General features: G+C 39.8%; 3 gene segments (V, D, J or C); all 3 read right to left on the reverse strand.

The window, feature by feature from the left end:
• Positions 1-1,869: 1,869 nt before the first annotated feature.
• On the reverse strand, positions 1,870-5,703 carry LOC120574584. The segment is given in 3 exon segments: positions 1,870-2,415; positions 2,562-4,007; positions 5,452-5,703. Coding segments are annotated over 2 exon segments (450 nt in total).
• Positions 5,704-13,800: 8,097 nt separating this feature from the next.
• Positions 13,801-14,344, reverse strand: LOC120574605. The segment is given in 2 exon segments: positions 13,801-14,108; positions 14,206-14,344. Coding segments are annotated over 2 exon segments (351 nt in total).
• A 463-nt stretch (positions 14,345-14,807) lies between these two features.
• Positions 14,808-19,540, reverse strand: LOC120574388. The segment is given in 3 exon segments: positions 14,808-15,067; positions 18,848-19,036; positions 19,172-19,540. Coding segments are annotated over 3 exon segments (495 nt in total).
• Between the last annotated feature and the right edge of the window lie 4,394 nt (positions 19,541-23,934).

The raw sequence follows: 23,934 nt of genomic DNA on the forward strand, positions 1-23,934 counted from the left end.
GGGCCGTGGAAGTTAAGTTTAGCCAACAACAAGTGAGCGTAATGTGGCATCCATAGTTAAGGTTGGGCACCAAAACCACTTGTTAGGTTTAGGAAAAAGATTGTGGTTTGGATTAAAACACTCCTGAGGAATGAACATGTGTTTCCTGGGTGAAAGTCTTTTGTTTTCCCCTGGAAGTGAACTCCTCTCCCTGACATGAAAGCACTGTGTTTTATGAGCCACCCATCCACCGGTTCCACAGAGCGCTTATACAGCAGCAGTCAATGTGGTGCATACAGCAAAACGTACGTGGAATACATTACAGTGCGTTACTTTTCGTAGCTGTATATTCATGTTCATGAGCCTGATTCATACACAGTAAATGATTAAGAATTGCAATTGTATTTATTATTTTTTCTACAGGTTACAGAGAAATTCATTTTTAATGACTTAATCATTATATATGATGACCATTTTTTTTTGGCAAATATAAGGTAGATTATCGATTATGTACATGGTTTTAAAAATTAGATAAAAAAGACAAAAAACAAGAAGACCTGTCGTCATCATGCTGTGCATCCATCACATCCTTTATGTTCTCTTCATCTGAAAAAACAAACACACAAACAATTAAAAAATATGTATTCACTGCTCAAATACAGATAAATAGTGGTAATGTTTGATTGATCACTTCAATCTGGAGTTTAACCCAGCCTGAGAATTGACACTCATGATCACTGTGTTTTCAATACTTCAATAATAATAGATAGTTGGCCAGCAGATTTGGCTATAGTATATAAACTATTGGACTAGATTATTGGTTCTAAATAAAAACATTTTAACAACTTCAACAGTAGCATAAAAAGGTTTATCCTCATACCAGTACCGTTACTGGTACATAACTATGTACTTAAACTTACTTAAAGATGGCATTTCTGTTTAATTTAATAAATCGCTAATATACTAGTATGGTTATTGCAGCATTTAAAAACACAGAAACCAGCACATTTTCTGTGTTTGGTGGGGCTCTTCATTCAGCTGATGCTCATTGTGATCAGTCACACCTGAGCTCATTGATGGCCTATTCTCTCCAATAAACTCTAAAGGTGATGCAGTTTTTACAGTGTAATTGTGTCCATTAAAATCAACACAATAAACTTTTAATATTACAGGTTTGTTATAGTCAGAGCAATTCACCAGCCAAAAAGAATCATTTGGTGTCAATTAACTTTTCAGAAATTGCCTATAATCAATTACATATTTTATTTTTATTTTTTATTCATCATCATCTCTTATGTCTTATTTTATTTTGCAAAATGGATGCAATCATTTTTATTACAGGGGAATCCCATATTATACTGATAAAATCCGGGCAATTTAGTCTTTTCTTCTCTTGCACATTATTGTTTGTGATGATGGAAATTAGCTACTGCAACCACAGAAAAACTGTTCAAAGATGAGTAGGTCAAAAATATTCTTTCCTTTATGCTAGAGTTTTTTTTACATGACTGGGCTTTAACTTGTAAAGTACTTGGTCTGTAATGTACACATCCTGTATTACATTCAGTCTTTAGTATTTAGTACAACTGAAATGCAGAGGAAGCCTGCATGTTTACCTTGACCAGGTGTGTGTGTGTGTGTGTGTGTGTGTGTGTGAGAGAGAGAGAGAGAGAGGGGTTTTTAATAAGATAGCACATAAGACGTTTTTCCCTCTTGAATTGTGCTCAGGAACTGAAATCAAGCATTATTCACTTTGATCACATATAAAGTGTGGATCCTAATCCAGTGGAGCAGTGTAGTATTATACAGTACTACTGTAAGATATCATTGAAAACTACTCATACATAGATTGTTTAAATTATTGAAGTCATTCATAAACGTGTAACAAAAGTGTCTCCATGCAACATTTATTTGAAACAGTCAGCACACTTCTCAAGCTGTTAGACAATGTGACGTAGACAGATTGAAACACAATATGACAAACAATAGTAAATTGACCGTTTTACAATCACAAAGACAGGTTCTCATGGCAGAGAGTACACACAGAGACAGAACAACACATTAGCACAAACTGCCACATTTAAAGCTGAATCTACTCTTTCTCACATTCAATGGGGTTACTCATGGCCTTAGACACATCTCTGGATTGAATAGGCTTTTCGCCTCTACCAGGCCATACGTGGCAGGAGAACATGGTGAAGTTGTTCCACTTGTCTTTGGTGGTCGTGTAAATACTTGCAACTGAGTATCCTTGTTGGGTATTCATTGGGGGGAAGTTAATGCCATCAGTATAGCTGGAGGGGTTTGTTCCATGTTCTGACCAGGCGATGTAGTAATCCTGCTGCTCTGGATTGGAAACCAGGCACACCAGAGTGACCTCATCGATGATGTCCTCATCTGGGAGGATGTGGACTGTTACTTTTGGCTCGCTCCCATCTGAAAGAGAAACTTCATATTTAGGCTTTTACATTTGCTATACATCGATTATGACGTGTTTGTGTGTGTGTAAAATGGCTGCCTCCCCAGACTTACAGGTCACTGTTCTACCAATCTGTCTCCATCAAAGACACTCAGTAACTTACCTCCTTTGCGGAAAGTCAGATCTTGACTAGCTAGTGTCATATCGGCTTTCGTTGCAGAACAGCCCACGTTGTTGACTTTGTACCACTCAGTGAGGGTAAGAGTCATTGTGCTGACTCTGCTGCTTCTCGTCTGTGTTGTTTGGATGTTGTTGGTCACAGGGGATCCATCAATTTTCCAAGTGATTTGAATTTGATTTACATTAACATTCTGGTCCTGTCCAGTAATGATACACTTCAACTTTGCCTGGTTGTTGTTAAAGATTTCTTTGGGACTTGGTTGGTTCAATTCAATTTTGACAGATCCATTTCGAGGCAATGGGTCCTCTGTGGGTGTGGAAGAGATTCAAGATTTACTTTATTGTCATTGTCATGTGTACTTCCATACATACATACAATACCCAGCTAGTGTCAGTATAAAACAAGTAAATAAATAGGATAAAAACACATAAAATACGATCTAAAGCATATAGACATATAAGAAGAGCTTGAATATTAAAGTGCAGTGGAGAGTAGCAGATTATGCAGAATAGCAGCACATTATGTAAAGTGCAAGTGCAATGCAGTCATGCGTTTAGTCCAAACAAAGTGCAGTTCAGGCAGTGGGAGGGGGCACAGTCCATTTAAAATCCTAACAGCCTGTGGAAAGTAGCTGTTCAGCAATCTGCTGATTCTGGAGTGGAGGCTGTATCTTTTCCCAACATTTCATGGCTATGGGTGTAAGAGCCATGGGACGGACGTCATTTAAGCAGTTCGGATTTGGCTTTTTAGGCACAGGAATGATGGTGGCGCTTTTAAGGCAGGTGGGCACCACACATTCTTAAAGATATCTGCAAAGATATCTTTGAGCTGCTCAGCACACCCCTTCACCACACGCCCAGGGATGTTGTCAGGCCCAGCAGCCTTGCGTGGGTTGACGCTGTCAACATACTTTTTTTATCTGGGTGGCTGTCACCTGGAGTACCTGCTCGTTGGCAGATGATGAGGGTACCTGTGCCTTGTTGCTGCTGTTCACATCAAAGAGTCAGTCTGTAATTATTCATTTTAGAATGTTGAATGTAAAATATCAGACACATGAGAAACAGACATTATTAGTGAACATTTTCATTTAAAAAAAAACAAGATTTATAAGATGATGCAGGTGGACCCATAGACATAAGACAGTCATGATGATAAGTATAAAAAAAATCACGTGTTGCCTCCAGAGTGAGTCACAGAACAACTATAAGTTCTCCTTGAATCCCAATCAGATTTTGATACAGTGAGCGAACTGACTCTTGTTTTTCTCAGCTGGAGGATATTGTACAGCTGCAGTCAGGCTTTTCCCACTGGCATTGGTCCACTGGAAAGTAAGACTCTTTGGGTAGAAGTCTTGTGCAAGACAGCCAACAGTGATTCTATCTGCAGCCCCAGGTTTGTACTGAACCAAAGGGAACAGAGTTGTAGTTTCTGTGAAACAGTTGTGTTAAAACATGTAAATACCAATAAAATAAATATATTGCACAATATTGCATGATAAAACTGAGGACAAGAACATCTACCTAAACAAAAATACCATGGCTGGTATACTCTTTGGGTGGAAGGTGTGTGCAACACAACCAACAGGTAATTGTTTTGCACAGAACCAAAGGGAACTGTTTTAAAATCTTTCGAATAGGAGATTTTTTAAGTTTAAAATCCTATGAATACAAATGTGCATACATTATCACAGATAATCAATTGTTAATCTAAAAGCCAATGATTGGTTGAATTGTTAAACCACATAACTGAAATAGAGACCCAAAGCTAAATCAAAAAATATTAAACAAATAATGATACAAATAACTTTAACTGGTGATATAACCATGAAATTGTAAACTAACTCATGTAAACTAATTTTTAAAACTCAGGTCTAATATTAAAAATGCTTTTTGTTATCGTTATAACTACCACCTGCGACTAAAAATCTGCATTATTGTGAATATTAAAATGCCGCTCATTGTTGGAGAATTTGAGCATTTCCCAAACTGGGACCTAAATTGTTCTTTACCATTGTGTCCGGTTTATCTTAATGTTTATCTTTATATCTTTATATTTAATAGTAACTTATGAAGGAATAAATAATTGTGTTCAGACAGACGAGTTGAGTGTGTTAATAGAATGGCTTATACCAACATATAAAATAAAAACCCCTAAACTGTTTTTTGGAATAAAAAAAACAGTGTATTAATACCTTTAATAGTAAAATTATTAACATAAAATGTGATTTTTAATGAGCATTATTTGCTCCTTTTGTTTTAACGCTAAATCTGAAAACCTAGAAAATTTGTCTGGAAGAATTAAAAATCACTCAATGAAAAATAATTCCTCTAAAACTAAAAGAGACTACTAACATTTGAACCTACAATGCAAATGATGCATACGGTCTTTCAAAAGTCAGTCGATGCTTTGGTGTTTCAAATGAAACTCTACTACATACTATGTAATAGTATGTACTTAAATAAATATTTGTTCAGTTGTTTAATTGAAACACATATTGACCCAGTAATTAAATGCATAAATAAAATATTTTCGCCTATTCAGATTTACGGTAACTCTTTCTCTAAGAAATTCAGGTACGGTATGGTGATTAATATCCACGGTAATACAACATGTATTGAATAATAATGTGAATAAAAAGATGCAAACATTCATCAACACCAATTACAATCCAGCTGAATCAATTACAAGATTAACTCAAACCACCACCTGCATTAAGAGGAAGTTTTTCAAATGCTTTCTAAGAAACAGCTGCATTAAAAACATCTGTCTAAACATAGGACTATAACTTAAACTTCTCTAGCACCAATAATGACATTAAAAAGTTTAAAAAAAAACTTCTGACCAAAAATATATTGTTTAAAATGTGACTTACCTGTTACTGTGACTTCAGTCCCGCTGCCCCAGTAGTCAAAGTAATCACAGTGCTGCATCTCCACTCATTGCTGGAACAAAAACCTGACATACCAAAAATAATGTGTGAAAACCTCATAACGTGACTAAAGAACATACATTCTGATCAGCATTATCCCCTGATGTCATCCTGTGAGCTATGTGTTTTGTGCTGATTTTTATCAGTTGTTAAAGGGATACGCCCACCGTTTGTTGAAATAGAGCTTATCACGGTCTCCCCAAGCTGTAGATAGGTAGGCCAACGCATTTTTTGTGCATGCATTGTTTTAGTCCGGTGCAACACTGGCAGCGCCGCCGCTAGTTAGCTTAGCGTAGTGAATGGAATCCTATGTTGCCGGCTAGCATGTTGTGAGTAAAAGTGAGCTAACAAAAGACAAAAAAACAACCTAATTACTTGCACTGAGACAAAAAATGCATTGGCCCACCTATCTACAGCCAGGGTAGACCGTGATAAGCCCTATTTCAACAAACGGTGGCGTATTCCTTTAAAGTTAAGCTTTACTGCAAGATGACAATTATGTCTGTGCACCAACTCTGACTTTTGTGTGTACAAAAGCGGTCCACTCCAGTCCTTTTCCAGGGGCCTGTCTGACCCAGGCCATATAGTAGCTGCTGAATGTGAATCCAGATGTTGTAGAAGTCAATCTGTGGGATTCTCCAGGTCTTCCAATTGCTGGTTCAGATTCGGTCAGAGTCTGACCATCAACACCTGTCAAGAGGATAAAAAAAAACATCAAGTGAAATAAACTGAAGACACAAATAAAAGCTATGTTAAATCAAGATCAGTGAAAATCTTCTCCTGCCCAGCAGAGAGTTAAAAGCAGCAGTCCTGTCCTATAGTCCATCATGTTAAACTGTGTGCCCACTGTTCTCTGTCCTCCTCTCTGCACTCAGATAAGTAGAGGTGAAGATATCTGAGTTTTGCATTAACTCCTCCTTTTTGATTGAACAGTGTCCAGTGTTCAATCTCTCCTCAAAACATAATTTCATGTTATGGCTTTCTCCTTAACGTAATTTGTGTTATTCTTACAGTGAGAATAATCTTACTGGATGTTATCATGGTATTCATTTCTTTATTTTAATAATATTTTTTCGGTCTTATCACCGGTGAAATATTACAGTGTGCTGTAAGACAGAACACTACGATATGGAACAACACGTTGCTCAGCAACATTATATATATATGTACATTGAAGCAATACTGGCATTAAACCCACTGATCGTTGTCCGATTCTCTGATATGAACGCCCGCATTGCATTGTGGGATATCGGCTTTGAATGCATCCAACCTGGCTCATATCGTAGCCTACTGTTCTGTCTTATCTGTAATATTTCACTGCTAATAAGACCAAAATAATATTATTAAAGGGGTGATAGAATGATTATATAGGGTATTTCACACTGTTCCTTATGGTCTCCTAATAGGCTATGCATCCCTGTGTTTTGGCCCTATTTGGAACGACAGCTTTTCTTCCAAATATAGTATTCTCATGAATATTTAAATGAGATGCGCGCTGATTGGTTGAGCGAACCACATACACACACACACAAACACACACACGGAGCTACACACACAGAGCTACACACACAGAGCTACACACACACACACACACACACATGGAGCTACGCACACACAGAGCTACACACAATCACAAACAGAGCTACACACACACACACACACAGAGCTACACACACACAGAGCTACATACACACACACACACACACACACACAGCTACACAGACACGGAGCTACACACACACAGACACGGAGCTACACACACGCACACACACACACACACACTCTGTGACATGCCCAGATATGCCCAGGCGCGAGCCGTGGCTGCAGGGCGCCTATAACAGCAGAGACAAAATGCAAAGTTTTGACACTTTCATTACAACTAGTGTTGTTGTAACTAGGGGTGGGCAATACTGGGAATTTTTGTATCAATCCGATACCAAGTAAATACAGGGCTAGTATCGCCGATACCAATACCGATACCAATACCGATACCGATACTTTTTACTTGTAACGTCACGATCATTGAATAATTTTGTGATTTTGCCTTTAGTTAGTTGATTATGATTATGATAAAACACAGGACAAAGATTTTAGGCAAATCTAAATGTTTTAATGTGTTTATGCAAATTGGTGGTGTTACCACAGTGGCGAATTACTTTTTTGCACACATCACATGTGGCAGTGTCTGTATCAGCTGCAGTGAATAAACTCCACACTGCGCTTCTCTTTCTTTCCGCCATCATCACAGGCTTCTCTCACTGTTCTGACTCTCCACTCTCCGCCTCCGGCAGAGCAGGGAGGGGGAGGGAGCAGAGAGAGAGAGAGACAGAGAGAGAGAGAGAGAGAGAAAGACAAAGAGAGGTGCGCTGTTTGCACACTGCGCACAGACTTGGAGAGACGCTGTGCTCGTATGAACTCGGACAGAAACTGCAACAAAAGTATCGATCTCATCACGACAGTATCGATCCGATACCAATACTCATCTTGGTATCGATACTATCGATATTTAGATCGATACGCCCAGCCCTAGTTGTAACGTTACCCTTGGGACATAAAAAAAACCTCCACCAAAGAATCACTCACCCTGTAGCTAGTCAGCATTGGGAAAATTTAGCGGAGAGTGAATCCCTGCAGACACGTCCTCTGCGGCGCTGCGTTAGATCCAAACTCCCGCTCCATTGTCCGATATACTCGTTCTAAACACTTTTCTCTGGGCCAGTATTCCATTGTATAGCCTGGAACACTGCATTTACGACCGTGGTTCATTTCCAATATCCTTGAAAAACTTCCAAACTTTCTTCTTTCTAAAGTACACAGCGCAGCTCGTGTGTGAGATCCTGACAGAGCTCCAGCTCATATAACGGGTCTGTGAAGGGAGAGAGGCCAACTGGGAAGGCATCAAACCCGGCCGGCAGCCGCCGCCTGTCCCGGCAGATTGTGGAGCTCTTGAAGTCCGACACTGTGTTACCAAATTTGCAATTAGCCATCAATTTTCGTAATAAAAGTCTCAGAAGTGAATTTAGTGATGGAATTGCAGACGAACATTGTATAAAATTTCTGAGATCTGCGTGAGCTAGATTCAGAAGACCAAGCTGACCTCAGGTCAGTGGTGTAGCCACAGCTACAAATGTTGGGGCCTGATAGAGACTAGGAGTTGAGGAGTTGACGTCAACTTTTAGCTTTGTTGAGATTCGCCCGTTTTCAGCAGCAGTTTCAAATTGTGAGATTTGCAGAGGAAAGGGGTATCAGTGTGTGATGGTTGGGGTCTGGCTGGCTGTGAGTTCCTGTTCATTTTCTATTTGTTATTTCCGTTTCTGTTTTCCAGGATGCCCTCTCAGCTGTGAGTTTCTGTGTTGTTCTCTATATGCTATTTTTCTGTTTTGCTTCCCTGTCAGTTTCTGTGTCTCTCCCCCCACTTCTCCTCCTGCCTGCGCCAGCCAGCTGATTGCACACCTGCTCGCCTTCTCACAATCCCTCCTCCCGCCAGACACACCTGCCTGTCATCATCTCCAATCAAGCACAGTACTTAAACTGGCTCGACTCACCATTTTCGCTTCATCGTTGTTTCTGCCTTCGTGGTGACACAAGCTCCAAGCCTCTCGAGATCACTAATAATCCCAGTGTTATCCGTTTCCTCTGCCCTAACCTCTCTCTCTGTGTTCTCTCCCTGCAGTCATCCCTTTCATCCCTCTGTCTCCAGTCAGCTGGCCTCATCCTCCAGTCCCCTCCTCACGGCTCCCTGCTCCACGCCACCTCCGCTCCTCGCCTTGCCTCTCTCCACTCCTCGGCCCTCGGCTCCCAGCGTCCTTCCTCGAGCTCCTCGCCTGTTGTCTCCCCGCTCTCCCTGAGCTCCCTAGCCTCCCCCAGTCCCAGCCTGTGCCCGTATCCTGCTCCTTGGTGTCCACCTCCTCACAGCCCTCTCCCTACCCCTTTTCCCCTTTATTACCCAATAAACCTTTTGTTTGTACTGAGTCGTGCGTTTGGGTCAGTTCTGTCACTCCCCGTAACACTATGGAATTTTGAGGTTCTATGTATGTCCTATTTACCCTCCAAACTGTCGATTTTCAACTATGAAAATAGTTCTATCACCATCAGCATTCTATCACCCCTTTAAAATAAAGAAATGAATACCATGATAACATCTAATAGATGTAGCCTTATAATTTTAAAAATATCAATAAACAACAAAGAAATCCAGCTTCCTTGGCAATAAGACAAAAATAATAACATTAAAAGAAATGAAATGACCATGATAAGATCTTGTGAATAACTGTTGATTAAAACAGCGGTTATTGGGCTAAAAATAACAATAATAGCCAAGCTGTATACAGCGGCAGAAATAATTGTGACGCTGACAGCCTATGAAAGAAGGATTGACTGTCCTGTCAAAAGTTGTCAATGATTGGAATTGTGTTATGAACATGTATGTTGACACTGGAACTAAATAATTTCCAAACACAAATTGAAATTTATTTGTATTAATTCTTCACAAAATTTCTAATACAAGTCAGACAAGTAAAACAACAGATACATACATTACATTTATACTATGCTTCAACATGAAATGTTGTTTAAATAACTCAACACATTATAATTACACACATTAAAAGATTAACTGGAACTGTGGTAAGAGATTGCTGGCGTAACAAGCTCGCTGTCCACGCTCTCACTCACATACACCGGGCATTTAGCTAGCAGGAAGAGAGGAGTTGCAGGCCCTGGAGCTCTGTCAGAGCAGCGGCGTTTGGTTGTCCATTAGCCCAAAAAACGGTGACTTTGCGCGGGTATGGAGTGCTGTGGGCTGTCAGCCCTGACGGAGCTCCAAGTACTTTATAGCAGGCCAGGGTCTTTGAAGGAAGGCAGGCCGGGGTCTGTGAAGGAAGGCAGGCCAGGCGGCGAGGCAACAACTCAGGCAGCACCGGCCGCTGAACTCCAACACACAGTCGGACAAAATTTGCAATTAGCCATCCATTTTCATAAAGCGGCCCATATTTGAGCTTTACATAATTGATTTCTCGAATAAAAAAGTTCCAGAAGTGAATTTTGTAATGGAATAGCAGAGATCTGCGCGACCTAGATTCAGAAGACTACCTGATCTCAGGTCAGTTGTGTAGCTTATGTAAATGTTGGGGCGTGACCGTTCTCTTAATACACCCATGGGTGTGACAAAGGTACAGGTTTTGAGATGCTTACATAAGCAACTAGCTTTGTTGAGATTCGCCCGTTTTCAGCGGCAGTTTCAAAATATGAGATTTTCATAGTAAAGGGGTGTCAATGGGATTTTGACCTTCTATGTATGTCCTATTTACCCACCGAACTGTCGTTATTCAACTATGACAGGGTAAAATCGGTTTTGCATTCTATCACCCCTTTAAAATTAGCATAATGAGGGTCCCTAAATGTTAACCGAAGCAGTGAGAATGTTGTAAGTGTACAGATAGTATACTGAAAAGATAGATTATAAAGACAGTCGCGTTCATGTTACATGCGGGCGGACAGACACTCCTGTTCGGTGGCCAGACACTCCTGTTCGGTGGCCATAGCTTCACAATGTCCGCAGGTACCACCACCAGTTTCCCGAAGTACGAGGCTGTGTTGCTGCATTCACTACCGTTAGCTCTCTCTCTCTCGTAGCCCTTTCACGGAGCTCCTGTAGATCTTCGTCAGTATATTCCGGCTCGAAAAGATAAGGACGTCCATGAAACTGACAGGGTTAGTTGTCGATGTTATGAAATTCGGTTGAATAATCCGCCATCTCTTTAGTGTACATATCCTGTGGAAGCACTAGATAGTCTGTTGTTGCGTTGAGTACGTCTCTTATGTGCTCAGTGCTTTCTTCCGGCAACATCAGACCACGGGAGATTCCACATTGCACGGCGTTCGGCTAGTCATGACTGGTTTCCAAGATGGCACCTGCATGTAAACATGAACGTGACTGTCTTTATAATCTATCTTTTCAATAAACTATCCGTACACTTACAACGTTCTCAATGCTTTAGTTAACATTTAGGAACCTCATTATGCTAACGTTAAGGTGTGGTGATATTTTAAGCCTTTTTAGTGGTATTAAATAGCGATTTAATTTGAGGGTCCCTGTGCCCCATATACTAGCGTTGTAAGCTAATCAGCGGTCCTCGCTAGCATGTTCCAAGCTACAAACACATTCGATTAGCATGAAAACATGTCCCAGAGAACGACAGAGTGGGTACACATCTGTTATTAACCCCTATGTTCGTTTCGCACCGGAATGGTCCTTTAACCGGTCTCTCTTAATTATGCTGTTATAGTTTTAGATGGGGGACTTCCTTTGACACACTGAGTTTCTCTCTCCTCTCTCTTTCCATTTGTGTGCATTCATGTCCCAGAAATGCTTGTTGCTAACCTAGCTCTGGGGAGCTTAGTCCCCAGAGTCCTGTTGTTGTTGTTTTTTTCGCCCAGCATGTTTCCTTGGATTAGGGTGGCACCTAAATCATGGTGGCAGCTGTCGCCGTGGTCCTGCTGCACGCCCTGCCATGCCCTGTTACCAACAGCCTGGGTCTGTCTGAGGTTTCTTTCTAAAAGGGAGTTTTTCCTCGCCACTGTCGCACTAAATGTTTGCTCTTGGGGAATTACTAGAATTGTTGGGTCTTTGTAAATTATAGAGTGTGGTCTAGACCTACTCTATCTGTAAAGTGTCTTGAAATAACTCTTGTTGTGATTTGATACTATAAATAAAATTGAAGTGAATTGAATGACTTTTACCTATGAACAGAAGTAAACAGCAGAATCTGCTGCTGTCAGGCTCTGGACCTCGAGGTACTGAGTGCTGCTGGGAACATCTTCAGTCATGATGAAACGGCTTTGAAAGGAGCTGCCATAGATAGCAGAGTTTGAACCTGTAGTGAATATAGTAGCTTGTTATGCTATAACCAGATATGATACATGACATCTTCACTGTCTCTGCAGGTCTTTTCACCTCAGAGGGAGACTGGTCCAGTTTGATCTCACTCCAAACTTCTGTAAATTGATTTCAAAAAAGTGATCATCACCTAACAGACTTGTAAATCACAAGTTGGAAATTCACTAAGGAAGTATTGCAGAATTGATTTTCTCACCATGAATAGTAACTACAAATAATAAACTCCAGATAACGGTAATTTCCATTCTGTGAGAAACACTGTAGTTCAGTGCTTTCTGATCTGAGTGTTTCAGAAATATATTAAACTGCCTCGGTGTTCTGGTTGCTGATGGTGTGTTTATAAGAGAGGAAGAGTTTCCATAGACCTCCCTCTACAGGTTTAAAATGGTAACATGTGACACAGATACATTTCCATAAGTAGAGTATCTCTACAACAGCAGAGGAAACTGTGATATATGAAACTGATTTCTGGACTGATAGAAATTAATGGGACATAAACTACAATGTTCTACCTTGACAATTTTTGACCCACAGTTTAGCAGTTTAGAGCTTCTTTCATAATGGCCAAATTCCAGAAGGGAAATTACATCCTATTTGTGAAAAGATAGCTCCTGTTAAAATGTAGTTATCAGATGTTATTTTCTATCACATTGCATTGAACAGGAAAAATGTCCCCATCTTTTCTAGGCATCACAATACACAAAAATATATATACTATGAAAATGTGTTATATGCATCTTGTATTGAGAGGAAATCAACTTTCTGTAAGTCTCCTCTATATTGATGTTCTACTGCAGTGGAAATCAAATGAGATCGATACTGATACATTAAAATTCTCAACTTTCCCTCCGTCTACCAGTAACAATAAATGCCTCTACCATTCAGAGAACTCCATAAACATACAGTCACACAAAGAGAATGGGGAAATCTCTGACAAACACACTGATAATGAAAAGATTATTATTTTTTTTTTTGGTTTGACTAATTAACATCACACTGGAGTTAGCCTTAGACCAGTGATTTTGTTACTTATGCAGTTATGATTTCCATTTTTAAATAATATGATGGAAGAGAAACTGACTTTGATGACTCATTTATACTGTAGTTAGATTAAAACCTTTAAGAAGTTGTGAGCTGAATTAATTCCATCACTTGAAGATTATATAATGATGTATCATTGATTGTAATTTCAAGGTATTTAAATTAATGAAAACTGTGGATGTTAAATTACATGTAGAACCATTTATAAAATCTAAAGAGATGTTTCTCTCCTTGCTGTAACAGTGAGCTGGTGTTGAAACCATTAGTGGTCTGAGGGCTCCTCCTCTGGTGGCTTCATGTTACAAGTGTTCAGGCTCTGAGGGGTTTTTGTTCAGGTCTACTGATGGTTTGTGTTACTGTGGCTCTCTGGCACAGTAATACACAGCAGTGTCTTCAGGCTGCACATTTTGTCCATTTAGAGTCACTGTCTTGCTAGAAGAGTCCAAGCTGATACTGAACTTGTTCCTTAGTGAATCTTTGTAGTATGTGGTGCATCCAACACAACCATATCCAATCCACTCCAGTCCTTTCCCTGCAGGCTGTCTGATCCAAGCTGTAGCGTAGCTACCAAGAGAATAAGAGACCTGACAGGTGATGGTCAGACGTTGACCTGGCTGCACAGTCACAGCGGCTGGCTGGGTCAACTGTTCACACTTCACACCTGTGGAGGAAAACATGTTGAGTATTGAATCAGTGTAATAACAGTGAACAGTGTGCTGTGATCATACTGTCAGTGTCTCTGCCTCAGTGAGACTCACAGGATCCAGCAGCCAGCAGCAGCAGCAGAGCTACAGAGAACATGGTTGCTATTGAAGGTGATCTGATGGGAGCTTCTCTTCTTCTGCTGCAACTGACAGCATGATATCAAGTCTTTATAGCAGACTGTGAGGAAGTTCACTTTGCATAGAGAAGGACACTGACAGGCTATAAAAGAAGGGTGGACTGTCCTCTCAAAAGTTGTAAATGCTTGGAATTGTGTTATGAACATGTATTTTGACACTGCAGCTAAATATTTTCCCTGAGTGGATCAATAAAGTATTCTGATTCTGATTCTGAAAAAAAATGTAATTATTATCACAGCAAAGTTAACACAAATTGAAATATTTTTATTTATTCTTCACAAAACTTCTAATACAAGTCAGACATGTAAAACAAACAGATTTACATTTACACTCAGGTCAACGAATAGTTATTGAGACGGTGAGTGTGTTGATGACGTTGAACTGAAGCTTACTCTGTGAATGAGAAAAGAAAAAACAAGTTTTGACATGTTGAGTTTTTGTACAGCGTTGCTCCTTCTTGTGTCCCTGTGGCTCTGGAGCACAATAATAAACAGCAGAATCTTCAGTCTTCAGACTGTTCATCTGCAGATATACCTGCTGTCTGCTGTTTTCTCTGGAGACGGTAAACCGGCCTTTGACTGCCACCTGGAGGTATTTGTGAAAATAAATTGTGTGAGGTTTTTGTCAAGCCTCTCTGCTTCCTTTAACCAGTGTGTTTCTCTGGCACAGTAATACACAGCAGAGTCCTCTGGCTTTAAGTTGGACAGTCTCAGATACACCATGCTGTTGCTGTTATCTCTGGTGAGCGCTACTCGTCCTTGCACACTGCTGGTGTAGCAGTATGAGTTGAACTCCTAACTACCTGGCGCTCTTTTGACCAATCACTGGCTAAGGGCCCGGTATAAAAGCATTGACATATATATTAATGGACCAATAGACCCCGTTGCTCTGGACTGAGACCAGTGAAGGCTATTAGAAGCACTTTTCCGGTGATCTCTTCCTTTACTGCGCAGCCTCCAACTGACAGAGACAACGTAAATGTGACGTGAGCAACCTGTCTGAAAGTTGTAAGTGTTCTGGTAGCTGTGCCAAGAGAAATCTCAATCATTTCCAATCTTACAGAGACGGAGAGTGTAGGTATATGTAAGGAGATAACATAAGCACAGGCTAATTATTGCTAACTAACATGCTAGTTAACATTCGTAATTAAACCTAAACAGCTAATGTAAGTCAAAACTGCCTGCGAGCTTCTCCTGTACTATACGGTAATTCCTCTACTGTGCGACAGTAGCTAAGTCACTTGGTTATGACACAATCGTTAGCGTATTTTTACAAAAACGTCTGCTACGGAGCCATAACGTGAGGTACAAGGTAATGGAGCCTTTTATACATTGTCGTGCTTCTTTAGAATTAAACAATGGACAAATAGAGTCTTTAAACGCTTCAGATGTAAAGTTATTTTTTACGTCAAGTGACGTAAAAAAAAAATGGCGGTCAGTGGAATGCTAACAAGAGGTGATACCTTTGTAGCAACAAAATGGCGCCATCGGAGGTTCGCGTTCAGAAGCGAAGCTTACCCCCTTGTATAAAAGCAGCTAGTTGTCCTCCTTCCGCCCTCTCTTGCTCGTTGGTGACGGAAGTCCTCTCCGGGTCGCTCACTCCGTGAGGTGTTTTGCTGTGCTACAGGTAGGGTAGTGGCTTGGCTGCCTCCACACTCATTGTCACGGTTATTTTGTTGCCGTTGTTATATACTGAACGCTTTGTAGATCTTCAGTTGGCGGGCCATCCTTCACCTTACCGGTTGAACGCCGTAAATGAAAAGCGAGTAACACTGACAGCTGCTGCGGTTTGCATGCTCGGAGCTGCCTCCCTCTGGGTCTACTAAAACGCTGCTTGAACGGTATGTGGGCTAAATGGGGTTGGATTTATTTGTTAAACTTATTTAGTGTTAATTATTATTTTCTGTATACCGCATAGCTGCCGAAGCCGGGAGATCCCTGTTAGCTGTAACACTTCAACTACTGGCTGCTGTTTTGCCTAAGAAAGCTTTTGCCGAGGCTGCTCTTTTGTCGAGATTGCTGTTTTGCCTAAGAAGGCTTTTGCCGAGACTGCCACTGCTGCTATTTAAAAATCCTGAGTATTGTAAACATTGTTGCATGCCTGTGTTGCCTTCATGGCTACTGGGCCAAAGTATGAGCCACCTGTTTTTATATGAATGGATATAGTTGAGGGGTTTGGCTCCTTATATTAATTTGGTTGATTTAGTTCTTTCTTTCTTTTCTTTTTATTTTGTTTTCAATTTAATTAAAAGTTGTACTTGTATTTTGTTTAGTTTTCTTTAGTTAGTTTTTTTATTTAAATATTGATTTTTCTTGGTTATGTTGTGTTAATTATAAGTGTTCTGTTTCTTGTTTTGGTACGGCTTTCTGGAACCACTAGTGGTTCTGGCCATTACATTGTATTTATATTGTGTTTGATTCCTTTCAATTTGTTTCCTTATAATCTGTTATTGATTTTTGATATTTCTTTTGTGAGTGAAACCCTTTAATTTTGTGTGTGTGTTTCCCATTTCTCTTCCCATTTTTTAGTTGACTGAGAGCCGAAGGTGGTGGTGTTGGTGTCCGGGTGGTGGTATCTCCTTCCCGGTGTGCTGTGTTTCCCCGTTTTGATTTGCTGTGTTCACTGTTGTTTTTTTGTGTCACGGGTGACTTTCCCTGGGATCCCCCTTACCCCCTCGTACCCCCTTCTCCGCCACTGGTAAGCCTCAGCCTAATTATTTTTCCCCCTTTTTTTGGTGTGAATGTGTTTTAAATTGATTGCTTTTTAAACTTTATTGATTTTTACTGAAATAAAATTGTATTTTTGTAAGTTGAACCTTGTCTTTGGCACTTTTGCATACTGACCTGTGTGACCTTAAATATGATAATCTAGCAATTGGAAGTAAAATCATTCATTAGTAAGTGATATCATTCTCTGGGTGAAATTCCCAGGGTGGCGTTGTCGGTGTTTGGTTTCGTCAGCTCTCGTGCCGCCACACTGGCATAATCTGTTCCACTAGCATCAGGGGCGGATCTACCGGGGTGGCATAGGGTGGCAACTGCCACCCAGTTGGCAGCAACGAATTACGGTAAAAGTTATGGCCAATTTGACAATTTACGAGCGTGCATCTCCAATGTCCGACTGCAGTGAATGCAGCATAAGATGACGCCAGAGCGGAGAGAGCCTGTTTTGTTTGGAAAACTGAGTGGCGCAAAGCGAGGGAGCCAGGAGTCGCGATGAATGGAGACACAGGAGGAAAGAGGTCAAAACAGATTAACATCTATCAAGAGATGAAATTATAACGAAAGCACAGTGCTAGCATAGTTGCGATGCTGATTTTGAGATGATAAAAATCAGGTTGAACGTCATTTCGCCAACTATACAATGTTACTTAGGGTCTGACGTTTGTTCTGTGTAAAGTAGGCTACAAAAGCTAATATTGATTCAACGTCTGTCAAGGAAAACATTGTTACTTTGAATCTTACAGAAATGAAGAGGAAAGGTAGCATATTCAGTTTTTGTCTCCAAAGAGAAAGGCGAGAGAAATAGAAAATGAACAAGTGAGCAAGGTAGATGGAGACGATGAGGTGTGGGAAGAGAGAAAGAGGTGGAAGGAGAGAGAGAAGAGGTGGAAGGAGAGAAGAAAAACAAAAGAAAACGCGACAGACAGAATACAAGGCCAAGGCGACCAGGGACAGGAGGAGGTGGGAGAAGACCACAGCGGTGAAGATATGGAGGGAGAGCATCACCAAGATGAGGAGGGAGAAAGCGAGAGAACGTGCAGGGCTCAGACAGTGAAAGGGAAAGCAGAGTGCCTGGGCCATCACCAACCATCTCCAGTCAAGCTGGTCCACACGGTATGGAAATTGTTGATGCATAGTATACTAAGTTAGATATGAATAAGAACAACAAATGACAAAGCTTAAATATGAATAATTAGGGAAAGTTGAAAGTGTGATGAGATGGGGAGATGAGTTTTTATATTTTGTGTAGAATGTATTTTAGATCTATTGCTCAGATTAAATATAAAAAATTAAAAATATATATAAATAAAACAAAAAATAAACAAATGAACCTAAAAATACTCTCCCAGGCTAAAATGTTAGTGTGTGTTAACACAGTCTGATAGTTAGAACTAATCAATGACAGTTCCTAATCTTGTACAAATGCTGCCTGCATCGCTGCCTCTCTGACACAGTCGAAAACAGTTTGCCTCCCCTCTCACACATCTGCCTCTCATCACCTGTGTCTTAACTTAATGCCTTTCCTGTGATAATGCCCCTTACTTCTATCATACTTCTATATCTCCTATTAAGTGAGATCACATTGTACGGTCACTTATTCCTAATATGAATTGTTTCAAATGAAACCTCAAATGCAGGACATTGATTGCATGAGATGAAGTTTGTCTGTATGAGTTTGTAAATGGCAGCCTGTGTCCTTTTGTAGTGTGTACATACTATTTCTCATCAAACTGTAATAACTGATTAAATTCAGTAAATATACGTCTGACATATGTTGCCACCCCTCAAAAATTCCTGCCCCCCTCTCGCCACCCCATAAATATTTTTCTAGATCCGCCCCTGACTAGCATCACTGTAAATACACCCGATCCATTCCAGTGCTTCTCCTGCAGGTTGTCTGATCCAGTTCATGTTGCAGCAGCTAAATGTGAAGCCAGATCCCCTGCAGGAGAGACTGAGAGTCTCCCCAGGCTTTTTCACTACTGAACTGGAAGGAATGGACTCCATACTCTGACTTGTACAACCTGATGAGATGAAAGGAGAGAAGAGCCACAGAAGAAAGTCAGACAGTCATCTGGGAAGTTTTCTGGTGTCACTGACTTACCATCAGTCCATGTTGTCTGAGAAAAGATAACACAGCAAGAAGCAGGAGAACTCACAGGGCAGAGAGAGAGCAACCAGCAGAAGAGTGAGTGTGTTCATCATCCTGAGGCTGGAGATGTGACATCTGATGCTCCACACAAAGTACAAGAGCAGTCAGCATTTTTTGTTTTGTATTGTTCTATTGGTTACACTTTATAGTTATGGTACATGAATTGTTGTGAATTCATGCATGACTTCATGCATGAAAAAGTAGTACTTCAGTAATGTAAAAGGATTAATAGTATCTCATGCATGACTTAATGCAGGAACAATATGTTAATTAATGCATCAATTAAGGTATTTGAATCATCAAGATTTCTGATTTATTAATGATGTTCATGTCTTCTTCAAAGAGCTGACCAGTCACAGCAGTGTACATATATTCAGAAAACCTGTAGTGGTAGTGTTGTAATCATGGTTAAATAAAAATGCATCACCCATTACTTCATCGTGTTTGTGGCCCTTCAAATAAAGTGCTGACCTGGTCCATCTTTAACATTGACAAATAAGATATGATTAATGGTGGCATTAAATTAAATGTATTAAGAATTTAAGGGGTTTGTTGGCAAAATAATACTGAGGTCAATACATTGACACAAAATACAGTATACTGCAGATGCATGTTTATGGTTGCTGTATTCACAACAACATAAGGCACTTAAACAGTAATGCCTGAGAACAATGCTCACCCAAGTAGGATATTTATGAATTTTACTTTCTTTTATTTTTTTTGTAAATTTTATTTATGCAGATTTTTAAATATACAGGCACACATAATACAAACAAAAAAAGACAGTTAACCAGACAATTAAAACAAAACATACAGCCAGCACTTACTCATTATATAGAAAAGAAAGAGTATAAGTATACATGACAATTCACTGAACAAATGTCCCAGAAAGTCCACTCAAACAGATTGAGTCAAGGAGGCCTGAGCCGGAGGGGAGTGGCAAAGTCTTGGTATGGATAACTAACAAAAGTTAAAAATAAAAAATAAGCAGTGCATTTAGGTCCCAGTTTGTGGTCTATCCCTCCTGATGTATTCTATGAAAGGGCCCCAGATCTTCTTGAACTTATCTTGAGAGTTAGACATGGAAAACCAAACCTCTTCAAGGTATAAACAGGAAACCATATAATTTAGCCATCTCTTGAAGCAAAGAGGGGAAGCTGACTTCCACTCCTTTATGATAACCCGTTTTGCAATGGTCATACCAAACATGAGGGCTTGTTGTAAAGCGGATGAAAGAGCCAAAGAGCCGTTAGAACAGCCCAGTATAACTAAGAGACAGTCAGGAACCAGTTGTCTATTGTAAACAGCACTGTACAAAGTGAAAATGTCAACCCAAAACCTTGTGAGCTTAGAGCAGGACCAGAAAAGATGCCCAAGAGTTCCATCAGCTGATTTGCATCTATCACAAGTGGGGGAGACATCAGGAAAAACTTTGTTGAGTCTAGTCTTGGAATAGTGCAACCTATGAACTACTCTAAACTGAATGAGCTGAAGTCGCGCATTATTATTTTGCCGGTGTCCTTGATCCACGCATCTTTAATATGGAGAGAAGGGGTTGCCACAACGAAGAGGTTAACAAACCGAGAGATCAAATGTTTGGAGGTGGGAGGTTTGGTCATAATATCAAAAAAGTCATGTTGCACGGGGGAATATAGGCGAAAAAAAGAATGCTTGACAAAATTCCTAATTTGTAGATACGAACCATACCATACCGACCATGACATTGGTCGGTAAAAAATAAAACAGAAAGTCAAAAACCACAAAGTCATCTGCTGCTGTCATTGTGTGCCTCTTTCTTAATAATCTTACATCATAATTGAGATCACTTTGCATAAAATGTACACATGAAGCATCAATGTTGGTCTAACTGGAGCATAAAAGACTCTGTTGACTGTTATTATATCTGCAGAGTGAAAATATGCCTGTATTTTATTTTCTTCATATCCAGATACAGATAACTTTATGGCATTAAACTGACAATATTGTCTCCACAGATATTCTAGATATTTCTCTGCACTTAAAACAGAACAACAATTCCTTAATGACTATATTATTATTCTTTCTTCAAACAATAATTATCATTTTATATGAAATAGATATCTCCATACACGATACAAGTAAATTCACTTTGTATGTAAACAATAACATTAAAGCGCCCATATTATGCTCATTTTCAGGTTCATAACTGTATTTTAAGGTTGTACCAGAATAGGTTTACATGGTTTAATTTTCAAAAAACACCATATTTTTGTTGTACCGCACAGCTCTCTCTCACTGCTGCAGATCCTCTTTTCACCTGGTTTCTGTTTTAGCTACAGAGTGAGACCTCTTTTCATCTTCTTCTTCTGTACTATCTTTGATTGCACTCGCACATGCTCAGTAGTTCAGATGTAGATCATGTCAGCTAGCTAAATCTAGAGACAGTAAAAGAGAGCCTGTTTCTCCAACTTTGGTCAGTTACAAGGCAGGATTAGCTGGGAGACTTCTAAATGAGGGCGCACATGTAAGTAGTTCTTTTGTAGATTATGGTGAACTTGTGTGTGTTGTAGCATTGCTTTGCTATTGAGAACGACGTAGCATGCTAGCGTTAGCATTAGCGTTAGCATTAGCGTTAGCATGCTAATGCAATATGCAATATGCAATATGCAATAAAGCAATATGAATCATTTCAGAGTTTGAGTATCAGTCAGTTAAGATCAATGAGAACAGCAGATCTGAGTTTCTCCTTTTAGTAACAGAGGAGAGAGAAACTAGACACTGACTGTCCTCTAATGATTTTATAAAAGAAACAGTAACATTATTTTTCATTCTCATAGATTCCACATCATATAATTTACAGACAGTATTGTGTCTTAATTTGTAGAACTGTACAGTATTTGTAGTAGTTTAATTTCAGCAACCAGATTGTTGGGCTGTCTTTGAACCTTTAATTAAAAAGAGATATTTTTGGTGTTTTTAATGTGTTTTCCAAAATGTGTATAATGCATGGAGGATGGTTATTTTTGTTATAAAACATATGTGAAAATTAGATTACAGAATATAAAACAACTTAACCTCAAAACAACAAAAAATTTAATATAATCATTAAAATATATAAATGTTATAAAAAATATTTCAAACTTGTGCACTACCAGCCTGAAAGAATGAGTACTGCAGGATTTTTGTACAGCTGCTCAACCAACTCCAGTCACTGTGGGTCTCGAGCACAATAATAAACAGCAGAATCTTCAGTCTTCAGACTGTTCATCTGCAGATACAGCTGCTCTCTGCTGTTGTCTCTGGAGACAGTAAACCGGCCTTGGACTGACTGAGAGTAGTATTTGCTACTACCACCATCAGTAGCAATCCACTCCAGTCCTTTTCCAGGAGCCTGTCTGATCCAGGCCATCCATCTGCTACTGAATGACAATCCAGACGTTGTACAGGTCAATCTGTGGGATTCTCCAGGTCTTTTAATCGCTGGTTCAGATTCTGTCAGAGTCTGACCATCAACACCTGTCAAACCAAAAACAATAGGCATGTTGTGTCAGGTATGTACAAAGATCAGAGAAAACCTTCATGTGAAATATGTCAGTAATACAAATGGGAATGTCAAATCAAGATCAGTGAAAATCTTCACCTGCCCAGCAGAGAGTTAAAAGCAGCAGTCCTGTCCTATAGTCCATCATGTTAAACTGTGTGTCCACTGTTCTCTGTCCTCCTCTCTGCACTCAGATAAGTAGAGGTGGAAGATATCTGAGTTTTGCATCGACTCCTCCTCACAGGGAGGAAACATCTGGACTGGAGATATTTAATGAAACTGGGACAGAGTCAACCCTCCAAGTCAGCTGTTTTGACCTTTGTTTTACATGTTATAATTTGTGTAAAATGTTTATTAATATTAACACCACAACGACAGTTATTTTATTAATACACAAATGAGATCTGACACATTACAGTAACATAAAAGGTTAATTCAAACTTGTTGAATCAAAATTAATCTTGTTTTCAAGGCTCTGTTTCAATTACTTTATTGTCATTTCACCATTTAATACCATTATAACATCATGGCTTTTACCTATGAATATTACTTTTGCAACTTAGTTTTACAGTAGATAATGCGTTGACCATTGAAGGAACTCTATTACTGTGAGGTATGTCACATCATGATGAAAAGAAATATATACTCGTACAGTAAAATATTATGGAAATCTAATGTGGATATATCAATGTGCTTAGGTGGTAAAAAACTCAGATGCTTTAGATCACATTGCTGTTTGTTGTCTGTGAAGGTTTTTGTGCAGCTGCTCCACTGTCTTCAGTCACTGTGTCTGTCGAGCACAGAAGTAAACAGCAGAATCTGCTGCTGTCAGGCTCTGGACCTCGAGGTACTGAGTGCTGCTGGGAACATCTTCAGTCATGATGAAACGGCTTTGAAAGGAGCTGCCATAGCTAGCAGAGTTTGAACCTGTATCCATCCTCCCAATCCACTCCAGAGTTTCTCCTGGTCTCTGTCGGATCCAGTGAATATAGTAGCTTGTCATGCTATAACCAGATATGATACATGACATCTTCACTGTCTCTCCAGGTCTTTTCACCTCAGAGGGAGACTGGTCCAGTTTGATCTCACTCCAAACTCCTGTAAGTTAATAAAAAAGTGATCATCAGCTAACAGACTTGTTAATCACAGGTTGGACATTCACTAAGGAAGTATTGCAGAAATGATTTTCTCACCATGAATAGTAACTACAAATAATAAACTCCAGATAACGGTATTTTCCATTCTGTGAG

Source organism: Perca fluviatilis, chromosome 15 (assembly GCF_010015445.1).
Source record: "Perca fluviatilis chromosome 15, GENO_Pfluv_1.0, whole genome shotgun sequence".
Classification (NCBI taxonomy): Eukaryota; Metazoa; Chordata; class Actinopteri; order Perciformes; family Percidae; genus Perca; species Perca fluviatilis.